The 26541-nt window shown below is 41.8% G+C and overlaps 1 protein-coding gene and 1 non-coding gene across 7 annotated transcripts in view; one reads left to right on the top strand and one right to left on the bottom strand.

The window, feature by feature from the left end:
• The window catches only part of Ino80d (INO80 complex subunit D), a 63843-nt gene that overhangs the window by 24411 nt on the left and 12891 nt on the right, over positions 1-26541 (bottom strand). For 4 of the 6 annotated variants that reach the window (XR_011371151.1, XM_070018633.1, XM_070018642.1 and 1 more), the window contains exons 3-7: positions 21696-21746; positions 19957-20049; positions 19593-19839; positions 10147-10886; positions 2855-2963 (exon numbers count right to left, since the gene is read on the bottom strand). Coding sequence is in view for 5 of the 6 variants with exons in the window: in XM_070018633.1 (XP_069874734.1) it covers positions 2855-2963; positions 10147-10886; positions 19593-19810 (1067 nt within the window). In the remaining variant the exon portion in view is untranslated. Of the gene's footprint in view, positions 1-2854; positions 2964-10146; positions 10887-19592; positions 19840-19956; positions 20050-21695; positions 21747-24884; positions 24952-26541 lie in introns of all 6 variants that reach the window. The other 2 variants (XM_070018653.1, XM_070018664.1) reach the window with 2 other exon arrangements.
• Positions 1240-1320, top strand: Trnaa-ugc (transfer RNA alanine (anticodon UGC)). Its single transcript has one exon. It is a non-coding gene; the product is annotated as a tRNA-Ala (tRNA).

Raw genomic sequence — 26541 nt, 5'->3', positions numbered from 1 at the left:
TTTAGAGAGGAGGGACTATATCAGTGCGTCCCAAGCTAACTGTGAAAGAACATAGTAGATGCAGCTTATAAAAGTTTCTGAAGTTGGGGGGGAGGGGGGAGGCTGGGAAGGGAGGTGAAGGGTAAACAAAGGAGGAGGCTGCAATGCTTGGTAAGAAATGTATGCATTATCCTGCCAATGTAATTGTAACCCCTCTGTACAGTATGTTCTCAAATAAAATAAAATTAAAAAAAAAAGTTTCTGAAGTTTATTCATAATTCAAATGCTGTCAGACTGACAGCAAAATGAATGCATGCTGGCCTGGACCACAGACATTACTGACATGAACCTAATACAGAAAATCTGCAAACTTCGGGCTAGGAAGGTGGCTCAGTGGTAGAGCGCTTGCCTTGCATGCATGAGGCCCTGGGTTCGATTCCTCAGCACCACATAAGCAAAAAAGAAAAAAGCCGGAAGTGACGCTGTGGCTCAAGTGGTAGAGTGCTAGCCTTGAGCTGAAGAGCTGAGGGACAGCACCCAGGCCCAGAGTTCAGGCCCCATAACCGGAAAAAAAAAAAAAAAAAAAAAAAAGATAAATAGAAAATCTGCAAACTTCTTCCCTAGTCATGGGGCTTGAACTCAGAGCCTGGGTGCTGTCCCTGAATTTTTTCACTCAAGACTAGTGCTCTACCACTTTGAGTCACAGTGCCACTTCCGGTTTTCTGGCAGTTCATTAAAGATAAGAATCTCAAGGACAGGCTGGGAAGGTGGCTCAGTGGTAGAGCGCTTGCCTTGCATGCTCAAGGCCCTGGGTTCGATTCCTCAGCACCACATAAGCAAAAAGAAAAAAGCCGGAAGTGGCACTGTGGCTCAAGTGGTAGAGCACTAGCCTTGAGCTGAAGAGCTGAGGGACAGTGCCCAGGCCCAGAGTTCAGGCCCCACGACTGGACCAAAAAATAAAATACTAAAAAAAAAAAAAAGAATCTCAAGGACTTTCCTGCCTGGGCTGGCTTTGAACTTTGATCCTAAGATCTCAGCCTCTTGAGTAGTTAGGATTACAGGCATGAACCACCAGTACTTAATGCTTCTTACTTCTAACTACAACCTGTGACATTATCTTTTCACACTTGGTTGCTAAGGAAGAGCAGTGACCTGGAACAGAAAGGCTAGTTTTGGCTCATTTCCTCTCGGCAACAGTGGTCATGACCCTTAGTGCATCTCAGTATGTACTAATTTTCTTCTTTAACTTTCCTCATCTGGGCTGGGAATGTGGCTCAGTGGTAGAGCGCTTGCCTTGCATGCATGAGGCCCTGGGTTCGATTCCCCAGCACCACATAAGCAAAAAGAAAAAAGCCGGAAGTGGCGCTGTGGCTCAAGTGGTAGAGTGCTAGCCTTGAGCTGAAGAGCTGAGGGACAGCACCCAGGCCCAGAGTTCAGGCCCCACGACCGGACCCAAAAAAATAACAAAAAACAAAAACAAAAACAAAAAAACTTTCCTCATCTGTGACAAGTGCATCTCAGTATGTACTAGTTTTCTCCTTTAACTTTCATCATCTGTGACATGAGAAACAAAGCTGACTCTCTTCCTAGATTCTAAAGAAAGAGAATGAAATGATGTGTAGGTGTTATTAGCAGTAAAAATTATTGATAATTCCAAATACAGTGCAACATATCCTAAACTTGTTATCTAAGACCCCAGGTTTGTTTATATTTCAAGGCATGGCATGAAATTCTCCAAATAAAACTCATTTTCAATTTACTTTAGTAAGACAACAAAACAGCAACACTTTTCATAAAATAGGGGAATCAGAAAGATTAACTACATGTTAAATAGTTTAATTCTAGAATTCAAGGTATATAGACAATATTTGGTGAGAAATGGTTGATAGGCAGATCAAACCTGGAATCATGGTCTGAAGTCACATATTATGTGTACAACTGTAATCATAACACTTGGGAAGTAGCCTGAGCTACAAAACTAGAACTTAGGAAGGAAGGAAAGAAGGAAGGAAGGAAGGAAGGAACTAAGGAAGGAAGGAAGGAAGGAAGGAAGGGAGGGAGGGAGGGAGGAAGGGAGGGAGGGAAGGAGGGAGGCAGGGAGGGAGGCAGGGAGGGAAAAAAAATGAACGATCAGCTGAGCAGTGGTGTCTCTTATACTTGTAAACCCAGCTACTAAGGAGGCTGAGAGCCAGCTAAGACAGGAAAATCCCTAAGACTCTAATTTCCAATTAAACACCAAAAAAGCTGGAAATGGATTGTGGCTCAAGGGATACAGCCTTGAGCAAAAATATCTGAGGGACAGCACCCAGGCACAAAAACAAAGAATTTTTTACCTTCAAACACACACACACAAAGAATGGACCAGACTGGATAAAGACATGTGAGGTAAAAAGCATTATTTCTAGTAGGTGCAGCTGGCTCATTCTGAGGCTGAGATCTAAGGACTGCAGTTTGAAGCCAGACCAGGCAAGAAAGTCGTTGAGACTCTTAACTCCAATTAACCACCCAAAACAAACAAACAAACAAAAAAAGCCAGAAGTAGCTGTGGCTCAAGGGGTAGAGTTCTAGCTCTGGCTGGGTCTGCATTTCCCTCTTATAAGATAAGGAAATGGCACCAGCTTATCTTTAAGGTCCTTTCAACTCTCAGTTGTTACAGTTGGGTTCTTCAGTGATGAATGGAAAAGGTATACAACAAATGGACCAAGAAAACTTAAGAATATTTCTGCTTTGTTCAAACAACATGGTCCATATATTCACAAATAGAACCTACTTCGCTTTCCTTACAAAAAAATTGATCTACAAAAATAAAAACATAACACCAATAGGGAAAAAGGTAATCTACTACAGATTTAAGATAAAAGCAAAAAAGGCTTACATGTGTCTTTCATATCTCAGGGTTTCTCGGATGGACCATGCAACCTGGTATGGTGAGGCCTGCTCTGAATCCTCCTGCTCCTCTCCGCTTTCTTCAGACCAGTCCAACCCTGCAGCACACAAGGGATATTAAGTTAGGAAAAATTTACCTTGAAAAGCTATTCAAGATACTGATCCACCACTCACAGCAAGTACTATCATAGCCTGTGAAGAAATGCCTCCCAAGGAGTCTCTTTTCAACTCTCGCAAAGGTAATGTACACCACACACACACTCAGATTTAAAACAGACTACATTGTACAATAAGACTATGCTACATTCTAAGGATGAACTTTTGTCAGACTCTTTACTAACAGAATGCAAACAGCACAAGCAAAGAGTGCAGGACAAATAAAGGAATGTTCAGACTGGAGGTATAGGTAAGTGGTAGAGTACTTTGGGAAGGGGAAGTGGGACAGGATAGCAATTTCAATTGCTAATGAGGTTTGAGATCAATATTAATTCTTTTTTGGGGTGCTGGTCCTGGGGCTTGAACTCAGGGTCTAGGCGCTGTCCCTGGGCCTCTTTGTGCTCAAGGCTAGCATTCTACTACTTGAGCCACAGAGACAATTTTGGCTTTTCTGAGAAGTTTATTGGAGATTGGAGTCTCAAGGGGACTTTTCTGCCCAGGCTGGCTTCGAGCCTCAATCCTCAGATCTCAGCCTCCTGAGTAGTTAATATTACAGAGGTGAGCCACTGGCACCCAGCTAGCATAATGTTCTTTTTTTTTGGGGGGGTCCGGTCGTGGGGCCTGAACTCTGGGCCTGGGCGCTGTCCCTCAGCTCTTCAGCTCAAGGCTAGCACTCTACCACTTGAGCCACAGCGCCACTTCCAGCTTTTTTTCTTTTTGCTTACGTGGTGCTGAGGAATCGAACCCAGGGCCTCAGGCATGCAAGGCAAGTGCTTTACCACTGAGCCAGCTTCCCAGCCCCTCTTTCTCACAGACTTTCCTGCCCAGGCTGGCTTTGAACTGTGATCTTCAGATCTCAGCCTCCTGAATAACTAGGATTACAGGTATAAGCCACCGGCGCCCAGCACATAATGGTAATTCTTTTAAGGAAAACCTACAACATTTTGTACTCCATTTTCCAAAAACAAAATTAGAGGGGAAAGTGTAGAAATATAATATAAACACCAATTAGTTCATTAAACTTTTTCATTGTGTGTGTGTGTGGGGGGGTCAGTTGTGGGACCTAGGCACTGTCCCTGAGCTCTTTTGCTTAAGGCTTGTGCTCTATGCAGGAAAATCACCAAAAAGTTGAAAGTGGAGCTGTGACTCAAATGGTAGAGCACTGGCCTTGAGCAAAAAGGCTCAGGGTCAGTGCCCAGGCTATAGTTTAAGCTCTAGAACTGGCACACACACACACACACACACACACACACACACACACACACACTGGCACACACACAGGCACACACACAGGCACACACGCACACACACACACACACACACCAGGCTATAGTTTAAGCTCTAGAACTGGCACACACACACACACACACACACACACACACACACTGGCACACACACACACACACAGGCACACACAGGCACACACACAGGCACACACACAGGCACACACACAGGCACACACACACACACACACACACACACACACACACACACACACACACACACACACACACACACACACACACACACACACACACACACACACACACCAAGAGGCATGGGTCAAATGGTAGGTCATCCTAGCAAACAAATAAAGCACGCACAAGGGAAAAAAAGTTTATGTCCTGAAAAGATGATCATAAGCAGATGTGACACAGAATCTTGAATAGAAAGTGTAACAGCATGTGAGACCACATAAATTTAGCATAAGCTTTAATATCACATAAAACTTGATAGACTCTTTGATAATACCATTTTATTTATATCTTCCCGTCCTGAAAGCCTCAAAAACCTAAAGACCAACTTCATTAGACAGAATTATATTTAAATGAAACACATAGATTTCTTCCAAGATTTAAATGAGTTTACATGTGCCAAATGATGAAATTAAGAAAGGTTAATTGAAATGTAAATTGTAAATGCGTAAATTACATATTACCACTGTCATAAGAAAACTTCAAATAGTGTCAGGTCACCTTAAAAAGTGAATACCTTTTCTCAAAGTAAAAATTTATATAGAGAGGAAAAAAAAGCAAGAAACAAACTGGTCGGTCACAATAACAATATGTTGAAGGTGAGGTACTTCAAAATGATACTTAGGTTACCTTTAAAATGACATAAATTATCTTAATTATTTTGTAGAAATAATTTCTATTAAGACACTTGTATTTCCTCTGAACATGTCAAGCTCTAAGTTAGAAGAACTAAGATGGAAACATTTCTCATACTATGAAATTAATTGCCCATCCACACAAACCTCTGATCTCAACTTCATTATCACCAATTCTAATGTAAGTAACTGAGATGACCAGCTCAGATAGGACTCCCACAAATAATTGCTAGACTGAATGTTTCTTTTAAATAATCTTTGTGTGAATATGCTTAGTCCTAAGAGTGCATTTCAATTCCTGAGTTCTCAAAATTAACCTTGGTAGCAAATACATTTTGATTAAAAAAAAATAACAACGTGTGGTAACTGACGTTGAAGAATTGAGAGTTCAAGATCAAAGGCTGGGATCAGGGCTGGAATTCAGTTAGCAGAGGGCTTGCTGTTATAACAAGCAGGCTGGAGGTGTGGGTTCCAAACCTTAGACACCCCAAAGAAAAAAGAAAGAAAAGAAAGAACATGTAAGGATAGCCTTGGCTTCGTAAGAAAATCCTGACTCAAACAAAAACTGAATGGGTTTTCTCCCAAGCTTTTCATTTGTTGGGAAAATGGTTAAAAAAAAAAAAAATCAGGGCCAGGAATGTGACTCAGTGGTAGAGCGCTTGCTTTGCATGCATGAGGCCCTGGGTTTGATTCCTCAGCACCACATAAACAGAAAAATCGGGAAGTGGCACAGTAGCTCAAATGGTAGACCGCTAGCCTTGAGCTGAAGAGCTGAGGGACAGTGCTCAGGCCCTACAACCGAACAAAAAAAATAAAAAATAAAAAAATCAGCCAGGTACCAGTGCTCATAGCTGGGGCCTGAACTCTGGGACTGGGCCCCATCCCTCAGTTCTTCAGCTCAAGGCTAGCACTCTACCACACAGTGCCACTTTTGGCCTTTTCTGCTTATGTGGTGCTGAGGAATCGAACCCAGGGCCTCATGCATACAAGGCAAGCACTCTATCACTGAGCCACCTTCCCAACCCCATCAATCACTTTTTTTTCCTGCTGATCCCAGGGCTTAAACTTAAGATTTGGGCTCTGTTGTTGAGCCTCTCTGTGCTCAAGGCTACTGCTCTACTACTTGAACCACAGTGCCACTTCCATTTTTTTGGTGAACTGGAAATAAGAGTCTCACAGCCAGCCCAAGCTGGCTTCAAACTGAGCAAAAAGAGAAAAAGGAAAGAAAAGTCCCTGTGAGACACCTACCTCCAATTAACCACTTAAAACCAGAAGTGACGCTGTGGCTCAAAGTGAACAGCACATAGGCCCTGAGTTCAAGCCTCACAACCAACAAAAAAAGCTCAGGACCACTGTGGGCTATATAATAAAACTGCCTCCAAAAAAACAAAACAAAAAAAAAAAATGCCAAGGGGGCTGGGATCTGTAGCTCAATGGTAGAAAACTACATATCACAGGCAAGGCCTGATTTTCCCAGCACTACAAAAAATAATCAAATAAAAAAAGCAAAGGCTTGAAATTGGCAATTCCACTTCTAATTATCTACTTGAAGAAAAACAATTAAAGATGAGACAGTAATTTACTTTGCTGCAAGGCTATGTATCTGCAACAATTTATAATGATAGAAATAAAAAATGACAAATTAGAGGCTGAATTCAGCCATGAAAAAATAAGCTGCATATGAAACTAATTATTACCTTGAAAATACATCACTATAAAAATTTTGAACAGGTAACAAATCAGCATGTATAATAGGAAGTCAATTTTATGTCTTTGAAAAGTATACCAAGGTATGAATAAATTAGTACGTACTATGGTTAATAATCTGATAGTTACTTATATTTTTTAAAATTTTTTATTAACTTTTAAAAATAGTCAAAAGAAGCCAGGCGCTGGTGGCTCACACCTATAATCCTAGCAACTTAGGAGGCTGAGAGCTAAGGATTGCGGTTCAAAGGCAGCCGAAGGCAGCCTGGGCAGGAAAAGTCCATGAGACTCTTATCTTCAGTTAACCACCAGAAAACCAGAAGTGGTACTGTGGCTCAAGTGGTAGAGCGCTCACCTTGAGCTGAAGAGCTCAGGGACAGCACTCAGGCCCAGAGTTCAAGCCCCACAACTGACAAAAAAAAACAAAAAATAAATTGTCAAAAGTTAAACAGCTTCACAGTAGGTGAAAAAAATATAAAACACATCCTCTGTCTTTAATTCCATTCTCACTGATAGTTATATCCCTTATGTCTACTCTGATACTCAGTTACCAAACAAGCAAAGTTCACCCACATAAGTAATCAATTATGCAGAGGTTCTGATCATTTAAAATTTACAATACAACAGGGCGACGGCAGCTTATACTGTAATCCTAGCTACTTAGAAAGCTGAGCTCTAATGATCACAGTTCGAAAAGAGCCTACCTAGGCCATAAAGTCCATTAGACTCTTTTTAAAAAAATTATTATTATCTTAATTAATAAGCTTTTTATTGTGAAAATACTGTACAGAGGGGTTACAATTACATGAGCAAGGTTATGAGTACATTTCTTTTTTTTTTTGGTCCGGTCGTGGGGCCTGAACTCTGGGCCTGGGCACTGTCCCTCAGCTCTTCAGCTCAAGGCTAGTGCTCTACCACTTGAGCCACAGTGCCACTTCCGGCTTTTTTCTTTTTGCTTATGTGGTGCTGAGGAATCGAACCCAGGGCTTCATGCATGCAAGGCAAGCACTTTACCACTGAGCCACCTTCCCAGCCCCATGAGTACATTTCTTATCAAGCATTGTTGCCTCCTCCTTTGTTTCTCCCTTTACCATCCCTGCCCTCCTATCTCCCCCCCTACCCCCACCTGAGAATTATTTTTGAGTTATTCTAATAGATTGTGACCAATGTGACCATGTGTTATGTTAGGTCTACATGTTAGACTCTTATCTCTATAATAAAGTACATAGAAAAAGCCAGAAGTGGCCCATGTGGTACATTGCTAGCCTTGAGAAAAAGAATTTCAGGAAGTGCCCAGGACCAGAAAAAAAAAAAAGAAAAAATTGATAATACCTTTTGATTTTCCTACCTGTTAAATCATGAGCACATTTAAGCCAAAAGATTTCTTTCTTTCTTTTTTTGTTGGTCATGGGGCTTGAACTCTAAATCTGGGCGCTGACCCTCAGCTCTTCAGCTCAAGGTGAGTGCTCTACCACTTGAGCCACAGCACCACTTCTGGTTTTCTGGTGGTTAATTGGAGATAAGAGTCTCATGGACTTTCCTGCCCAGGCTGGTTTTGAACTGTGATCCTCAGATCTCAGCCTCCTGAGTGGCTAGGATTACAGGTGTGAGCCAGCGCCTGGCTTTCCTTCATTCTTCCTAATAGCTATATACTACTTTATAAAACATGTAAAAGAAAAATAAAGTTTGTTTGCAGGCTGTGTGTGTGTGTGTGTGTGTGTGTGTGTGTGTGTGTGTGTGTGTGTGTGTGTGTGTGTGTGTGTGTGTGAAAGAGACTGCTACCTACTAAACAGCATTGTATGAAATATAACTTCTCCAAGAGTGCATATAATTTTAACCAATCTAGCAACTTACTGTTGTTTTCATTGCTATTTCCTGTTGTCTATACTGAGATTTGCATTGTTATTGCCCAGTTACTACTGTTGATATGCTTTGCTTGATTATCATGCATGTAAGTATATGCATCTTGCATGTAAGTAATTGTTTCTAAGTCCAACACTGGTGGCTCACTCCTATAATCCTCAAGGTCTGAAGCAAAAAGTTCAATGAAAAAAGTTCAATGAAAGCAAAAAGCAGTGGTAGAAAAACAAAAAGCAAAAAGCAGTGGCTTCAGTGGTAGAATGCCAGCCTTAGTCAAAAAATCCAAGTTAGAGGCCTTGAAAGCTTGAGACTCTGAGTTCCAGCTTAGTACTGGTGAGCATGCACATATGTGTGCACATGCACACACACATATACACACACCTCCCTGAGAGAAGAAACATAGCTAATATCAAATCACATCACAAATAACCTTTAAATGAATTAACAATTTAAGTGATCAAAACCAAAACAAGCTGGGCATAGTTGTAATGCCTATAATCAAGCACTCAAAGGCGAACACAAATGTGATGCCAGCCTGGGCTACATAACAAGATCCTAGGCACGTGCCCCCCCACCCCCAAAGATTAATAGCAAGTATAGAAACTCAAGAGGATAAATTTGGGATTCAGAAGCAACATAAGAAAGATATATGATTATATTGAAACATTTATCTGTATTTTTTTCTTGGTCTTCAATCATGAATAGAAGTTGCCTTGAGAAATTGTTATTTATTTATTTATTTACTTACTTACTTTTTTTGGTAGGAATCCTGGGTCTTTAACTCAGTCCTGGGCATTGTCTCTGAGCTTTTGTGCTCAAACCAAGTGTTCTACCACTTGAGCCACAGCCGCACTTATGGCTCTATGGTGATTAATCGGAGATAAGAGCCTCAGACTTTCCTGCTGGCTTTGAACTTTGATCCTCAGAACTTGGCCTTCTGAATAGCTAGGATTACAGGTGCTTGACTTGAGATTTTTTTTTTTTGGTCAGTCGTGGGGCTTGAACTCTGGGCTTGGGCGCTGTCCCTCAGCTCTTCAGCTCAAGGTGAGCACTCTACCGCTTGAGCCACAGCGCAACCTATTACTACTAACAAAAGCTAACAGTGGGGACTGGGATGGTGGCTCAGTGGTAGAGCGCTTGCCTTGCATGCGTGAGGCCCTGGGTTCGAGTCCTCAGCACCACATAAGCAGGGAAAAAAAAGCCGGAAGTGATGCTGTGGTCAAGTGGTAGAATGCTAGCCTTGAGCTGAAGAGCTGAGGGATAGTGCCCAGGCCCAGAGTTCAGGCCCCATGACCAAAAAAAAAAAAAAGACATAAATACTCTTGCTCCGTACTTTTTACAGACATCCTACCATAGCAGGTAGGTAGACAGTAGTTGTGAGAGTAAAATGTCATGTGACAGAACACATTCCACACTGCACCATGTAGAGTGAACAAATGATAACTCACCTAAATGGGGAAACAGATCAGTGTCCAACTGATGTTTCTGAGTGCACAGTTTCACCAACCTCTGCAGCTGACTTATACAGGAGAAGTGTGGAGAGAAGGTGGTGGCTTTCATGAGGACCCGGTCAGTCCTGGGTGGATCAGTGCCAGGAGCCCTACTGGATGGCAGGAGGGGCAGAGGCCTCTTGTGAGTCAACTGCCTTGCTTGTGCTATAGTGTGTGTGGTGGGGGCCACTCCCTGCAGTGGTAGGCTGGTGTTCTGAGGTTGAGGTGACTTGCAGACTGAACCCTGCAGTGGCGCTGGAGGTTTTAAAGAAGTCGAGGAAGGTGACGGGCGGGAGTGCTGGAGAGGCTGCCGGGAAGGTGCAGGAGGGGGACTAAAGTGCTCTTGCCGAACTTTCAAAATCTCGGTCTCTCTCTGGCGCTGCCGATTCTGGGCCAGCTTGCTCTGCAACTTCTTTCTGACAGTTGCCCCTTTCTTTAGGTCGTCATCTTCCTCGTTGAAAGCAAATGGGTCTTCCAGCTCTGTTTCCAGGTAGTGGAGAGGAACCCTTGCCCCAGGTGGAGAGAGGGACATGCCATCCAGTCCATTGGGCATCTTCAAGGCCAATGTGGGCACTGTCAGGCTAAAGGCCATGGTGTCCACCGGGTGCCTGACCTTCACCTCATCTATAGGGTCACTCTTTTTCTTCCTCTCTTTTTTCGGGATAAAGCCAAGTACCTGCAGATGGCTGTTGCAGTACCTGTAAAAGAACACACATACATGAACAGTCAGTACAAATTATAAAACACAAATCCTAATACACTAAAAATTGACCTGTGTAGAGCACTTATCTACCAAGTACTCAGAACCTTAAGGTTCAATATTCAGTAGTGTCTTAGTAATTCTTGGCATTGGTTAATTCTGCATGCAACTTCCATGCTGGGCATGGTGGTACACACTCAGGAAACTTTCATTACTCTGAAGTAATCCCAAGTCTGTGTAATTTTGCGGAGGCAAATGTAGGACCTGAGAAGCCAGTCAGGGCCAGAGGTCCTAGACAATGGTTTCACTGTTGTTTTCCATCATGTGACTACCCTCTATTCAAACATAGCACACAAAGTTAGCTCATCAAGGGTCTGAAGAATCACTTAAAATTCCTATCAGTGCCAGGTGCTGGTGGCTCATACCTGTAATCCTAGCTACTCAGGGGGCTGAGATCTAAAGATCCTAGTTTAAAGCCAGTTCAGGCAGGAAAGTCAGTCAATTTAACTATCCCTCAAATGCCAGAAGTGGACCTGTGGCTCAAGTGGCAGAATGCTAGCCCTGAGCAAAAAAAGCTCCAGGGCAGCATCCAAGCCCTACGACCACAAAACAAAAAACAAAAAACAAAAACAAAACAAACAACAACAAAATGAGTAGCTTCCCCTAGTTTGGATTCCACACTTTTTTTTTTTTTTTTTGTCGGGCATAGGGTTTGAACTCTGGCTAGTGTTGTATCACTTGAGCTACAGCACCACTTCTGGTTTTCCAGTGGTTTGTTGGAGATAAAGAATTTCACGGAGCTGGGCACCGGTGGCTCACGCCAGTAATCCTAGCTACTCAGGCAGCTGAGATCTGAGGATCACAGTTCAAAGCCAGCCCGGGCAAGGAAAGTCTGTGAGACTCTTATCTCCAATAAACCACTAGGAAACCGGTGCTGTGGCTCAAGAGGTAGAGCGCTCGCCTTGAGCTGAAGAGCTGAGGGATAGCGCCCAAGCCCAGAGTTCAAGCCCCATGACCAACCAAAAAAAAAAAAAGAAGAGTTTTACAGACTTTCCTATCCTGGCTGGCTTTGAACCATGACCCTCAGATCTCAGCCTCCTGAGTAGCTAGGATTACAGGCATAAGCCACTGGCTCCCGGCTTCCACACTTGTTAAATAACCTCATTCAACCTGGTTCTCCATGTAACTGCCTTAAGGAAGAAAATGTGCTCTTCATGCTGAGCTGACATAGATGCTTTAGTCTGCATGGTAAAAGTTTTCTTTTCTTTTCTTTCTTTTTTTTTTTTTTTGGGGGGGGGGGGTCCGGCCTGAACTCCGGGCCTGGCCGTTGTCCCTCAGCTCTTCAGCTCAAGGCTAGCGCTCTACCACTTGAGCCACAGTGCCAGTTATGGCTTTTTTCTTTTTACTTATGTGGTGCTGAGGAATCGAACCCAGGGCCTCATGCATGCAAGGCAAGCACTCTACCACTGAGCCACCTTCCCAGCCCTGCATGATAAAAGTTTTACACATATTATTCAATAAACTGGCTGGTTTAACCTACGAAAAAAGTATAATTCATGGGAAAATGTATATTCCTTTAGGAGGTTCAAAGATCTTATCATATAACCTTAAGCAATGTCAAGTGTCTACAGTATGCGCCATACACAAGAGTGGGGATTACAGGCAGAATGGAAGGAGAAAGTAAAAGAATAAACCTGATGAGAAGAACTCTAAATGGAATGAGTTTCTCAACAACGTGAGATACAAAGACATGGACTATCTCATCCAGTACCAGCATGGAATAGTGCTGAAATTATGCCCTTTATCAGATAAGAAAACTGTTCTACAAAACAGAACCTGCCCAAACATTGTTGATGTGCAAAGTGACAGAATTGGCTGAGACTGGTATAAAAAAATCAAAGCTCTTTGCAATGTGAAGGCTCTTATAAAAGGCTAGTGTTGGAAGTGGCGCTGTGGCTGAAGCAGTAGAGCGCTCGCTTTGAGCTGAAGAGCTGAGAGACAGCACCCAAGCCCAGAGTTCAGGCCCCATGACCGACAAAAAAAAGAAAAAAGAAAAAAGGCTAGTGTTTTCTCACAGAGCAAGAATATCTGGTATGCCAATTAACCACAGTGAAATCTGTGGAGGTTTTCACCAGTAGAAGAGTCTCCAAACTCAGGCTCTTCCTTCATTCTGTTCCACAGGATAACAAGAATGCCAGAAAAACAGTACAAAGTGCTTCAATAAACTTGGGAAATTCTGCCTCAGCAAAACTATGTCATAATTTTGTTTTTGCTTGTTTCTGCTGAAAAACTTGAAGCATTTTTGAAGATAATGTGCATTATGAAGTTTCCCTTCAGTGTTTCCCTAAGTTATCTGAAAACAGACACTATTACTATAGCACACAATTGACATCTGCAGACCATATCTAGCAGTTTTGAGGTAGGTCTCATACACTAAGGAATGGGATATTGGTAATAACTAGACTTTCCAACAAATTAACAATAATAAAGAGTAAATAGAGTTGAGCATAAAAGCCTGATTCTACCTCTGCTTAACCAGTAAAACATAATTAAATCCAAGATGTGATTCCAAATAACCAGCCAAAAGCTATAACTGGAGCACAGCTCCAATGGTAGTTTGCTAGCTGTAAGCAAGCAGGCTGAGCAACAATGCTCAGTTCAAATCCCTGAACCAGCAAAATAATGAAACAGAACAAAAAACAGCCAAGTCTGATGATACAGGACTATAGTCCCAGCTACTGGTAAAAGCTGAGGCAGGAAGACCGACCGAAGATGGCCAGCCTAGGTGAGTTAGCAAGATGCTGTCAGAAAATGAAATTTAAAATGGCTGGAGATGTAGCTCAATGGTGTAGCACTTGCCTACCATGTGTGAGGCCTAGGTTCAGTCCCTAGTATGCCAAAAAATAAGTATTTTTGCTATTGCTTTTAACTTCTTAATGTCTTTCTTTCTTTCCTTCCTTCTCTTTTTTCTTTCTTTCTTTCCTTTCTTCTTTATTTCTTGCTTTTTTTCTTCTTTTGCCAGTCCTGGGACTTGAACTCAGGGTCAGGGCACTGTCCCTGAGCTTCTTTTGCTCTAGGTTAGCACTCTACTAATTGAGCCACAGCACTACTTCCAGCCTTTTCTGTTTATATGGTACTGAGGAATTGAACCCAGGGCTTCATGCATACTAGCAAGTACTCTAAGTCTAAGCCACATTCCCAGCCCAACTTTTCTTTCTTTTTTAAAAAAATGTTATTGTAAAGGTTGTAGAGAGAGAGAGGATCCAGTTACATGATTGAGGTAATGCATATACTTCCTTTTGAACAGTGTCATCCCCTCCCTAATTTTCTCTTTTCTTTTTCTCTTTTATTAGTTGTGGGGCTTGAACTCTGGGCCTAGGCGCTGTCCCTCAGCTATTCAGCTCAAAGCAAGGGCTCTACCACTTGAGCCACAGTGCCACCCCTTCCTAATTTTTTAAGTAAAAAAAAGAATTTGTTTCCTTAGTAGGGAAAAGTGTGGCTTCGTGTCTTTAATTTAGAAATCAAGCTTGTCTGCAAGGCAGCAGGCTGATTTGTATATGCAACCTCCCTCACCTCTTTAGTCACTGAATCAGCAAGGCACAACATGTTGTCTCAATTCCTAAAAGATTCTTTCTGTTGGCATGGTAGGACAAACCTATAATCCCAGCACTCCTCTCTAGAGGCTAATGCAGACGGAATAACAAATTTAAGAGCAACCTAGGCTACATAGTAGATTCTAGACCACACTGTGCTAGAGTGAAACTATCTCAAAAACCAAAAAAGAAAAATGAGACAAGATGAGATGAGACAAGACATTACTTCTAATAGGAAAATTCTTCATAACTATATTCTGATGGCTTATTAACAGCATTTAAAATACATATACCAGGGCTGGGAAGGTGGCTCAGTGTAGAGTGCTTGCCTCGCTTGCATGAGGCCCTGGGGTTGATTCCTCAGCACCACATAAGCAGAAAAAGCCAGCAGTGGTGCTGTGGCACAAGTGGTAAATTGCTAGTCTTGAGCTGAAGAGCTGAGGGATACTGCCCAAGCCCAGAGTTCAGGCCCCAAGATTGACAAAAAAACAAACAAACAAACAACAAAAAAAACCCTCTATATACAAAAATGTGCACTTCTACTCTAAAAAAAAACAAATATAGAATTGGGCACTGGTGGCTCATGCCTGTAATCCTAGCTACTCAGGAGGCTGAGATCTGAGGATCAAGATTCAAAACCAACCTGGTCAGGAAAAGTCTGTAAGACTCTAATCTTCAATAAACCACCAGAAAACCAGAAGTGGCGCTGTGGCTTAATTGATAGAGCGCTAGCCTTAAGCTTTATAAAGAGCTGAGGGACAGCACCCAGGCCCAGAGTTCAAGCCCACAACTGATCGATTTATCGATCGATAGATAGAATAACTGCTAGATAAGTACAGGGTTTCACTAGGAAGGATGAAAATATTCTAAAATTAGATTGTGGTGAGGACTGCATAATTTTGTGAAACAGTAAAAAAAAAAATACCAGATGATATGCTTTAAAGGGATTAGTTATATGGTATGTGAATCATACCTCAAGATGCTTTAAAAAAAAAAAAAAAGAATGTAGGAAACAAGAAAATTTCTTGGCAGATATACACTATTAACTGTGTGTGTGTGGACATATACCTGCATAATCACAGCAAACTTAAATATCAAATGGTATTATACAGGAAGCATGATGGCACACACCTGCAATATCTCAGCCCAAGAGTCTAGGCAGGCTTCACAGCAAGTCTGAAGCCAGCTTGATCTATATAGCAAGAGAATGCTCATATACTTTTTTGCACAAGAACATAAAAAATGGATTTTGCCAGTCCTTCCATTAAGCATACCACTTTATTGACTGATTGATTTAATGATTAACTAATTTATTTGCCTGGGTGCTGTCTCTTAAGGAGCATTTTTGCTCAAGAGTAGCATTTTACCACTTGAGCCATTCCTTTTTGGTAGTTAACTGGAGTTAAGCATCTGATGCTTTCCCACCCAGGCTAGCTTCAGCTCTATAACTATCTTTTTTTTTTTTTTTTGTCGGTCATGGGGCTTGAACTCTGGGCCTGGGCGCTGTCCCTTAGCTCTTCAGCTCAAGGCGAGCGCTCTACCACTTGAGCTACAGCGCCACTTCCAGTTTTCTAGTGGTATATTGGAGATAGGAGTCTCACAGTCTTTCCTGCCTGGGCTGGCTTTGAACCTCGATTCTCAGATCTCAGCCTCCTGAGTAGCTAGGATTACAGGCGTGAGCCACCGGCGTCTATAACTATCTTAAAAAGTTGGAAAGCATGGCCATTGGTGGCTCTGGCCTATAACCCTAGCTACTTACAAGTCTGAGATCTGAGTATGGAGCTTTAAAACAATCCTAGGCAGACAAATCTTAACTCATCTCCAAATGATGAGCAAAAGCTACAGAGGAGCTAGGCGCTGGTGGCTCATGCCTGTAATCCTAGCTACTCAGGAGGCTGAGATCTGAGGATCACAGTTCAGAGCCAGCCAGGGCAAGAAAGTACTAGAAAGCCCATGAGACTCTTATCTCCAATTAACCACCAGAAAACTGGAAGTGGTGATGTGGCTCAAGTAGTAGAATGCTCAACTTGATCTGAAATGCTCAGCAAAAGCACCCAAGCCCAGAGTTCAAGAACTATGACCTACAGGAAAACAAAACAAAACAAAACAAAAAACCCTTAAATTTCTTAATCTTATAAAAATTCAGTTAACAATAGATTATTGTATGTAATCCAGCATGGACCTGAACTTTTAATCCTCCTGCCTCTACCTCCAGAGTGCTAGAATTACAACCATGCCCAGACAATTTAGTAACTACGAAAGTTTCTATTAAATAATGGGGCTGGGAAGGTGGCTCAGTGGTAAAGTGCTTGCCTTGCATGCTTGAGGCCCTGGGTCAATTCCTCAGCACCCATAAGCAAAACAAAAAACAAAAAAACAAAAAAAAAAGCCCGGAAGTGGCCCTGTGGCTCAAGTGGTAGAGCGCTAGCCTTGAGCTGAAGAGCTGAGGGGCAGCGCCCAGGCTCAGAGTTCAGGCCCATGACCGGACCCCAAAAAAACAAAAAAACAAAAAAAAAAAAAAAAGAAAGTTTGTATTAAATGAGAAACACGAAAGTTCGTCTGCTTTTCCTGTCTTATTCTAATGAGGAAGTTACTAAAGACAAATAAGATAGATGCTTAGGACCAAGGCCAGTGGCTCACACCTGTAACCTAGGTAACCCAGGAGGCTAAGATCTGAGGATCACAGTTCAAGCCAGACTGGGCAGGAAAGTCCATGAGACTCTTATCTCCAATTAACAACCAGAAAACTGGAAGTGGCGCTATGGCACAAATGGTAGAACACTGGCCTTGAGCTGAAGAGCTAAGGGACAGCGCCCAGGCCCAGAGTTCAAGACCCACAACCAACAAAAAAAGAAAAAAAAAAAAAAGATGCTTAAGAGAATATTTTAAGAAATTGAGAAAGAAATTCAGTTCTTCATATTAACTTAATATATAATTTTATATAATATATAATATTTGCTTTACTTCAAATGAAAAAAATCCAAGGTTTATAACCACAACCGTGATAAATCCAATTTAAGATAAAACTACAGACAAGCTCTGGTTGTTCACATCTGTAATCCTATCTACTCATGAGGCTATCTGGAGGACCAAAGTTCAAGGCCAGCCCACACAGAAAAGTCTAGGAGACTCCTTCAAAATAACAGGCAAAAAGCCAGGCTAAAGGTGTGGCTCAAGTTGGTGGAGCTCCAGCCAAGCAAGCAAGCTGTTTACTTAGAAAACCCTGGGTTCAACAATGGTATCAGCAAATTTTTTAAAAAAAGAAAACAATAATAATAATAACAACAACAAAAAACCCTATAGTGATGTAGTTGCAGTAAGACTGAAAGTAAAATCCTTCATCTTAAAAAAGTCAAGGGTAAAAAAATTATTTTTCCGTCTGTTAAAGTCAACTAGCCTGGACAGATAGGTTTAACTTAATACACAGGTCCCTTTCTCACCTGAGATTAAAGTTTTATTCTCTGCCTCATCAAGCAGCTGTTTCTAACTTTCAGGTATTGTAATTTGAAACTTAAGTGTTAGTTGGAAATTCTAAGAGAGCACTCCCAAATCACCATATTGAATGTACTCATTTAGTGGGATCTCTACCAAACAAATTATTTATTTCACACAAAAGTGAAAAAAGAGCTCATCAAGACAAAAGACACATGACATCTTTTGAGCCAATATATTCAGGTGATATGTGCTTCTATACAGGAACATGGTTGCAGGACATGGAACAGCCCTGCATCTCTCTGCAATGTCCCCTAACGATCAATATGGTTTCTGGAGAACTAAAGAACAAGATACATGAAGAGATGAGACGTAAAAGTAGTACTTCTCCTATGGATATTATAGCCTCCTTTAAAAACACAATATAAAATCACATTTCTAGGGAAAATATAGTCTCTAAATTACAATCTATTTGGAACTGTTTTTAATCAAACAAGGCAAGATTATAAGATAGTGCTAAACACTAAGACATCTGTCAGAAAGTGCACCTTATAAATGATTTAAATATTTTAAACTATTTCCAATTGAATATATATCCTTTATATGCTTTCAAGCATAAACTTTAAAAACACAAATTATTATCAATCCTAACATTTATGACTTCTCTTGCAAGGCAGATACTAAACAGAAGTCAAGAACTATTTTAAGTGGCCATAAATCAAACAAATCAGTACCAAGGGTATGAGCAGCATTTTTTAGGAAAAAACTTTTTTTGTAAAAACCCAGGATGCTATAAAATTAAATAAAAAGAAAACACTTAAACATACTTTAACATAATACCTTAAGGTTACCACTCTATTTAAAAGAAATTGCCATATTAAAGTACATTTTGTTTATGTATGAAAACAGCATAATGGAGCCTATTAATAACTTCGAATAGACTAGGTACTGATGGCTCCAGCCTGTAATTCTAGCTACTCAGGAAGCTGAAATCTTAAGATCAAGGTTTAACAGCATCCTAGGTAGGAAAGTCCATGGAACTCTTATCTCCAATTAACCACCACAAAACCAGTAGTGTTGTGGCTCAAAGTAGTAGAGTGCCAGCCTTGAGTGAAAAAGCTCAGGGACAGCACCCAAGCCTTGAGTTCAAGCCCCACAACTGACCAAAAAAAAAAAGGGGGGGGGGAGAAGGAGACAGAAAAAGAACAATAGAAACAGTGAAACTATCTTATAAAATTAATATTAATATGTCATAAAATTAATATACACTAAAAAAGAATTTTTTTCGTGCTACACTTGGACTTGAACTCAGGGCCTTGGCACTGTCCCTGAGATTATGTCAAGGCTAGAGCTCTACCACTGTAGCCCTAGGTACATTTCCAGTTTCTTTTGGCAGCTAGTTGTAGATAAGAGTCTAGGCTTTCCTGCTTGAGCTGGCTCTGAACCACAAACCTTAGATCTCAGAATCTTAAGTAGCTAGGACTGCATGCATGAGCCATTGGAACCTGGCTTACAAAAAGTTTTTAAAAAGAAATTGCATCTCTCACCTTTAGAATGATTCCAAACTTTCTTAGAACTCAACATTTAAATTCACCACACTGAAAGAGAGAAGGAAGGGGGAGGGAGAAGAGGAGGGTAGAGGAGGGAGAAGTGCATAACTAATACCAGAATGCTCTTACCTGCGATCCTCTGATTTGGGGATGGGGTTGGTGCAGCGCTGGCTGTTATACTTCGCCACATATTCACATTGCTTGAAGGGGGCAGTCTTGTCCTCCAGAACGTGTCTGATACAGAAAGCGTAGCCGTTGAGACGCCGCTGCTTGCAGAGTTTGGGGCTATATGAGCACAAGGGCTTATTGTCAACCTCAGAGAAGTGTATATGTTTCCCTTCATACATCACGTGACTCTATTCCTTGTGAACATCAGCTAAAAGGCCATGGGGGAGGAAGGGGAGAAAAAGAAACACAAGTGATACATCAAGAGAGTATAAGAAAGATTCAAGTTGAGGATTTCACTGAGGGACTTCTGGTCCCACAGCCATACCTGATTTTAAATCTTCTGCACCATAGCAATGTTAAGAGAACCCCAAGGATACCACAGTTTGGAATGCTGCTGAATCAAGATGAAGCAGATTGTCTACAAAAATATCAAAAGGCCTTGTTATAAAAAAGTAAAAGGCAGCCCACCCAGAACATAAAATATGTGTTTTAATATTCTGATGTCAACTTTTCTAATGTTATAGATCTGTTTTTATCCAACATCCCAATAATGAGGTCAAACATGAATGAGATGCATTATAAAATGCTACCTTATCTCCATTCCCAACTGAGTGAAGTCATATTTGCTATGGTTAGGCTACTGAATACAACAAAGAAACAGAGCTCTTCTCTCAAAAGAATGAAAAGTTAGAGGTGCAGGTTTTTAAAATTCACTACTCATGTGTTGAGTGCACACTACATATCCTCAGATTCTAAATCTATTTATTATACCAATGGGATAATAAATGGATTTATTTTACTTTTTTCAGCCATGTGCTAGTGGTTTACTCCTGTAATACTAGCTATTCAGGAAGCTGAGATTGAAAGAATCTAGGTTCCAGGCCAACCTGGGCATAAAAGTTCACTACACAGGGGCTGGGAAGGTAGCTCAGCGGTAGAGTGCATGCCTTGCAAGCATGAGGCCCTGGGTTCGATTCCTCAGCACCACATAAACAGAAAAATGCCGGAAGTGGAGCTGAAGAGCTGAGGGACAGCGCCCAGGCCCAGAGTTCAGGCCCCATGACGGGAGAAAAAAAAAAAAAAAGTTCACTACACAGGCTGGGAAGGTGGCTCAGTGGTAGAGTGCTTGCCTTGAATGCATGAGGCCCTGGATTCAATTCCTCAGCACCACATAAGCAGAAAAAGCTGGACATGGCGCTGTGGCTCAAGCGGTAGAGCACTAGCCTTGAGCTGAAGAGCTGAGGGACAGCACCCAGGCTCAGAGTTCAGGCCTCACCACCAGCAAAAAAAAGTTCACTACACTATATTTCTAAACCAGCAAAAAGCTGGATTGGAGGTATGGTTCAAGTACTAGAGTGCCAGCCAAGTAAGAAAGCCAAGCAAACATAAGGCCCTGAGTTCAAACCCTCATGGTGTGTGAAAAAATTCTACATTTTTGGTTCTGTTGATAAGGTATTTGCCTATTTGCAATAAATGTTCAATTAACATAGAGCAAATTCCTGCTTTGAAAAAAATAACAGCACATAGTCCACCATAGTAAACTGCATCTATTTTAGGCTCATAGTGAACTCATATAAGCCTATCCCACCCTCCCAAAGTCACTTAGATGACAAATGAAACAGCTTAAATATCAACTACTACACTCAAAAAACGTTATCCTGGGGCTGGGAAGGTGGCTCAGTGGTAGAGTGCTTGCCTTGCATGTATGAGGCCCTGAGTTGGATTCCTCAGCACCACATAAACAGAAAAAGACAGAAGTGGCACAGTGGCTCCAAGTGGTAGAGCAGTAGCCTGGATCTGAAGGGCTGAGGGACAACACCCAGGCTCAGAGTTTAAGCCCCACAACAGACAAAAAACAAAAAACAAAAACAAAAACACCTCATCCTTCAAGAGTGGGGTTGGAAGTGTGGCTCAAGGATATGGTGCATGATTAGGAAATCTAGAAGGCACCAAGAGGAAGGCAAAAATAAAATGAATATTAATTTCCTTACACCAAATTAATGACAACATATTTAAATGCTTGAAGAGTCAGAAGATGTGATGATTCCAAAATCAGACACTTACTGTGTTATCCTGAACAAATCATTTAACCTTTCTGAATCTCAGTTTTCTCATCTGCAAAATAGAAATAATAGGAGCTAAGTTATCACCATGTTGTTGTCAGGATCAAATGAGATAAAACAGGCAACACACTGAGCATCATGTCTTACAAATGGAGCCCTAGATGAGTGAAAATTATTATTATTATTTTTGACGGTCATGGGGCTTGAACTCGGGGCTTGGGCACTGTTCCTGAACTCTTCAGCTCAAGGCTAGTGCTCTACCGCCTGAGCCACAGTACCTCCTCCAATTTATTGTAGATAAAAGCTTTCCTGCTCAGGTTGGCTTTGAACTGCAATCCTCAGATCTCAAGTCTCCTGAGTAGCTAGGATTACAGGCATGAGCCACCAGTGCTTGCCAAATTTTCTTTATTCATGGATCAGTGGCACTGTGGCTCAAAGTGATAGAACACTAACCTTGAGTGAAACAGCTCAGTGACGGCATTCAGGCCCTGAGTTCAAGCCCCTTGACCAACAACAAAAAAAGTTGCTAAGGCTGGGAATGTGGCTTAGTGGTGGAGTGCTTGCCTAGCATGCATGAAGTCCTGGGTACCACATAAACAGAAAAAGCCGGAAGTTCAAACCCCCACGAACACCCCCCCCACGAACACCCCCCCCACGAACACACACACACACACACACACACACACACACACACACACACACACACACACACACACACACACACACACACACACACACACACACACACACACACACACACACACACACACACACACACACACACGGGGAAAAAAAGCAGCTCAGGAATAGTGACCAGGCCCTGAGTTCAAACCCCAGGACTGGCAAAAAGCAAAAGCAAAAACAAAAAAAACACTTATTAGGTCCTATCATTTTTATAGTACCCGTGATGGTTATATTTCTCTCTCTCTCTTTCTTTCTTTCTTTCTTTCTCTCTCTCTTTCCTTCCTTCCTTCCTTCCTTCCTCTCTCTCTCTCTCTCTCTTTCTTTCTTAAGACTAGCACTCTACCATTTGAGCCATAGCATCACTTCTGGCTTTTTCTCCTTATGTGGTGCTGAGGAATCAAACCCAGGGCCTCACACATGCAAGGCAAACACTCTACCACTGAGCCACCTTTTCCAGCCCGATGATTATAAATAATTCTTGCCCTTAGAAAATTATAATCTACAAAACATTCAAAATGCATTCAAAATAAAGGAATATTATTCACAGATCTAAAAAGCAGTCTAAAAGCAGACTGCTACTCTGCCCAGAAAAATAGACCTCTCCCTCCTTTTCTTTTTGGTCAGTCATGGGTCTTGAACTCTGGTTCTGGGTTCTGTCCTGAGCTCTTCAGCTCAAGGCAAAAGCGCTCTACCACTTCAGCCAACGTGCCTCTTCTGGGTTCCTGGTGGAAATGGACTCAGCCTCCTGAGTAGGTAGGATTACAAGTGAGACCACTCCCTCTTTACAACCTAGTGCCCTACTACTCTTAAGCAGCCTTTGTCTAATGCTTAGAAATATAGTTTAGTAACTACCACATACAGACCCCCAAAAGCTGAGTTGGTTCCACATTCCTCTGAGGTACAATGTGCATTTCCCCATTTGGTCTCTCATCACACTATACTCCTGCTGCCTGTTCAGTTCTTCTCCCTTAGAAAATGGGCTCTCACCGGGACCAACCATTTTCTGTGCATTATTATACTCCAAGGACTCCGAAGTTAAAGGCACACAGAAAATACATACTGAAAACAAACTAATTTTGTGACAGTAACTCTTCATTTCATATCATCTATTCACATGCCAATGCACATACCTTTGATAATTAAACCTCTTCCCCCATCCCCTGACCCTCCACCAGTGCCGGGAACTGAAAGTACCTCATCCATGATGAGCAAGCACTCTACTTAGCTACTGAGTTATACCCTCAGCTCTTAAGATAATCCCTTAAAAATCAGTAAATTGAGCAATCCATAATATTATTTCTAATAGCTGTAGTCATGTATAAAGAGAAGTTAATGTAATTTAGAAGCTTGAAAATGTTTGAAGCTTAGTGGGAGACCCCTTGCCTAGCATGTTCCAGACCTGGGGTCATTTCCCAACATTACATAAACAAAGCAATAAACAAAACTTATAAATATCTGGAACATTTGATGAAGTAACACCCAATATGCCATCACAGATGTCATAGAATTTGCCACTCAGCATTTACTTAGCAAGTGATGTTCATTAAAATAATGTGCCTATTTAATTTTTCTTATAAACTCACTAATTTACTCAACTGTATTCTTTCACTAGTTACCCAATAAAGCCAATGCTCTCACTAATTACCTCTATGTCTATGTTATTACATTAAAGTATATTTCAGCATCTTACAATTTCTCTTCAGCCTTGTTTTACCTAAGACTAATTTCCAAATTTATTTGTGATTAATTTTTCCTTTCTCTTTCTTCTTTCAATTTTTTTTTTTTGGTCAGTTGTGGGGCCTGAACTCTGGGCCTGGGTGCTGTCCCTCAGCTCAAGGCTCAAGGCTAGTGCACTACCACTTGAGCCACAGCATCACGTCTGGCTTTTTCTTCTTATGTGGTGCTGAGGAATCGAACCCAGGGCCTCACGCATGTAAGGCAAGCACTCTACCACTGAACCACCTTCCCAGCCCCCCCCCCACACTTTTTTTGGTCAGTTGTGGGGCTTGACCTCTGGGCCTGGGCACTGCCCCTGAGCTTTTCAGATCAAGGCAAGCACTCTACCACTTGAACCACAGTGCCACTTCCAGTTTTCTGGTGGTTAACTGGAGATAAGAGTCTCAGACTTTCCTGTCCTGGCTGGTTTTGAACCGCAATCCTCAGAGCTCAGCCTCCTGAGGTAGCTAGTATTAGGGCATGAACCACCAGTGTTCGGCTCTTTCCTTGCATGCAAGAGGCCCTGGGTTCGATTCCTCAGCACCACATAAGCAAAAAGAAAAAAGCCGGAAGTGGTGTTGTGGCTCAAGTGGTAGAGCGCTAGCCTTGAGCTGAAGAGCTGAGGGACAGCGCCCAGGCCCAGAGTGCAGGTCCTATGACCGGACCCCCCCCCAAAAAAAAGACCTATTAAAAGATCATTTTACACCCTATCACTCTTTGTATCTATTTTCCTAAAACAGTCAAGTGTTCTCTATTTTCAAATATCTCTGCTACATGTGGGGATACATACCTACAATTCTAGGAGGCAGAGACAGGAGACATGAGTTCAAGTCCAACCTGAGCTACAGAGCCAAACCCTGAAAAATTGAGAGAGAGGAATGGTACTGTGCTGTTTTGAAATCTAACTTCTTTTATTTTTATTTTCTAGGGCTGAGGACCGAACCCAGGGCCTTGCACGTGCCAGGCAGGCGCCCTTCCGCTGGGCTAAACCCCCAACCCCCTAACTTCTTTTAAATGAGTATTATTTTACTTTGTGGCCAAGTGCTGGTAGCTCATTCCTGTAATGCTAGCTACTGAGAAAGTTGAGATCTGAAGACTTCAGTTTAAAGTCAGCTGAAACAAGGAAGTCCATGAGAGTCAACTCCAATTAACCTCCAAAAAGCAGGACACAAGAGCCATGACTTAAGTGGTAGAGCAGTAGCCTTGAGCAAAAAAGCTCAGGGACAGCACCTAGACCTTGAATTCAAGCCCAAGACCAACAGCACACACACACACACACACACATACACACACACACACACACATACACACACACACACACACACACACACACATGTTTAAATTGGAAACAACTACTCATTTGATCTTTTCTACATTAATTAATAAATAGGTTGGGTTTTTTTTTCCTTTTGAAGTAAAGAAGAAATGCTGACAAAAAGCACTCAGGTAGTTCTCAGGGAAAGAAACTTCTTCATTCTTTTTTTTTGTTGCTCATGGTGCTTGAACTCTGGACCTGGACACTGTCCCTGCACTTTTCAGCTCAAGGTGAGCACTCTACCACTTGAGCCACACTGCTACTTCTGGTTTTCTGGTGGTTTATTGGAGATAAGAGTCTCACAGACTTTCCTGACCGTATTTCCTATTTTGAGTTTAGTACATGGATGTGTTTGCTGTTAAAATATCCTTTCTATGAGCCTTAAATACTGTCTGTTCTAACTAATAGCTATTTCTGTATTTTGGTAATAAGTAAGAGTATATATTCTGCTGTTGCTGTTAAGTGCTTAATTGCCTACATTCTCCCCTTTAAGGATAAGCAAGTTGTCTCCACAGCGAAAGATGATAGCTATTAGAGATGTTAGTAAATTCAGTCTAAGATTTTCTTTCATTTGTTTTGGTGATCCTGAGGTTTGAACTCATATATCCTGTTTGCTACCATTTGAATCACACCTTGAACACTCTTCCTTTTTTAGGTGATATCCATTGTATGTTAGAAGTTAGAGCTTAGTTTTAGCTGCATGTCAAAGGAATTAGAAAATACAATAATATTTTCCCTTAAATGGTTTTTTAATAAATTTTAGTTTGGGGATGAAATTCAGGATCTTGAAAGTTCTAGGCAAGCATTCTACCACTAAGCTACATTCCTAACCAGAAAATGTGATAACATTTAAGCCTTAGGGTCTATTAGATATTTGTTGAAGGTTATGTATTTCCTTCCTCATACCTCCTTGCCAGTAGGGATAAAGAAGTCCAGTTGTGGGGCTGAGAAGGTAGCTCAGTGGTAGAGCGCTTGCCTTGCATGCATGAGGCCCTGAGTTCGATTCCTCAGCACCAAATAAGCAAAAAGAAAAAAGCTGGAAGTGGTGCTATGGCTCACGTGGTAGCACGCTAGCCTTGAGCCTTGAGCCTTGAGCTGAGGGACAGCGCCCAGGCCCAGAGTTCCGGACCCA

The sequence above is a fragment of the Dipodomys merriami genome, unplaced genomic scaffold (assembly GCF_024711535.1).
Source record: "Dipodomys merriami isolate MVZ:Mamm:240054 unplaced genomic scaffold, mDipMer1.0.p SCAF_1, whole genome shotgun sequence".
In the NCBI taxonomy this organism is placed as follows: domain Eukaryota; kingdom Metazoa; phylum Chordata; class Mammalia; order Rodentia; family Heteromyidae; genus Dipodomys; species Dipodomys merriami.
The sequence above is the reverse complement of the archived record's forward strand: the minus strand, read 5'-3'. Positions and strand labels throughout refer to the sequence as shown.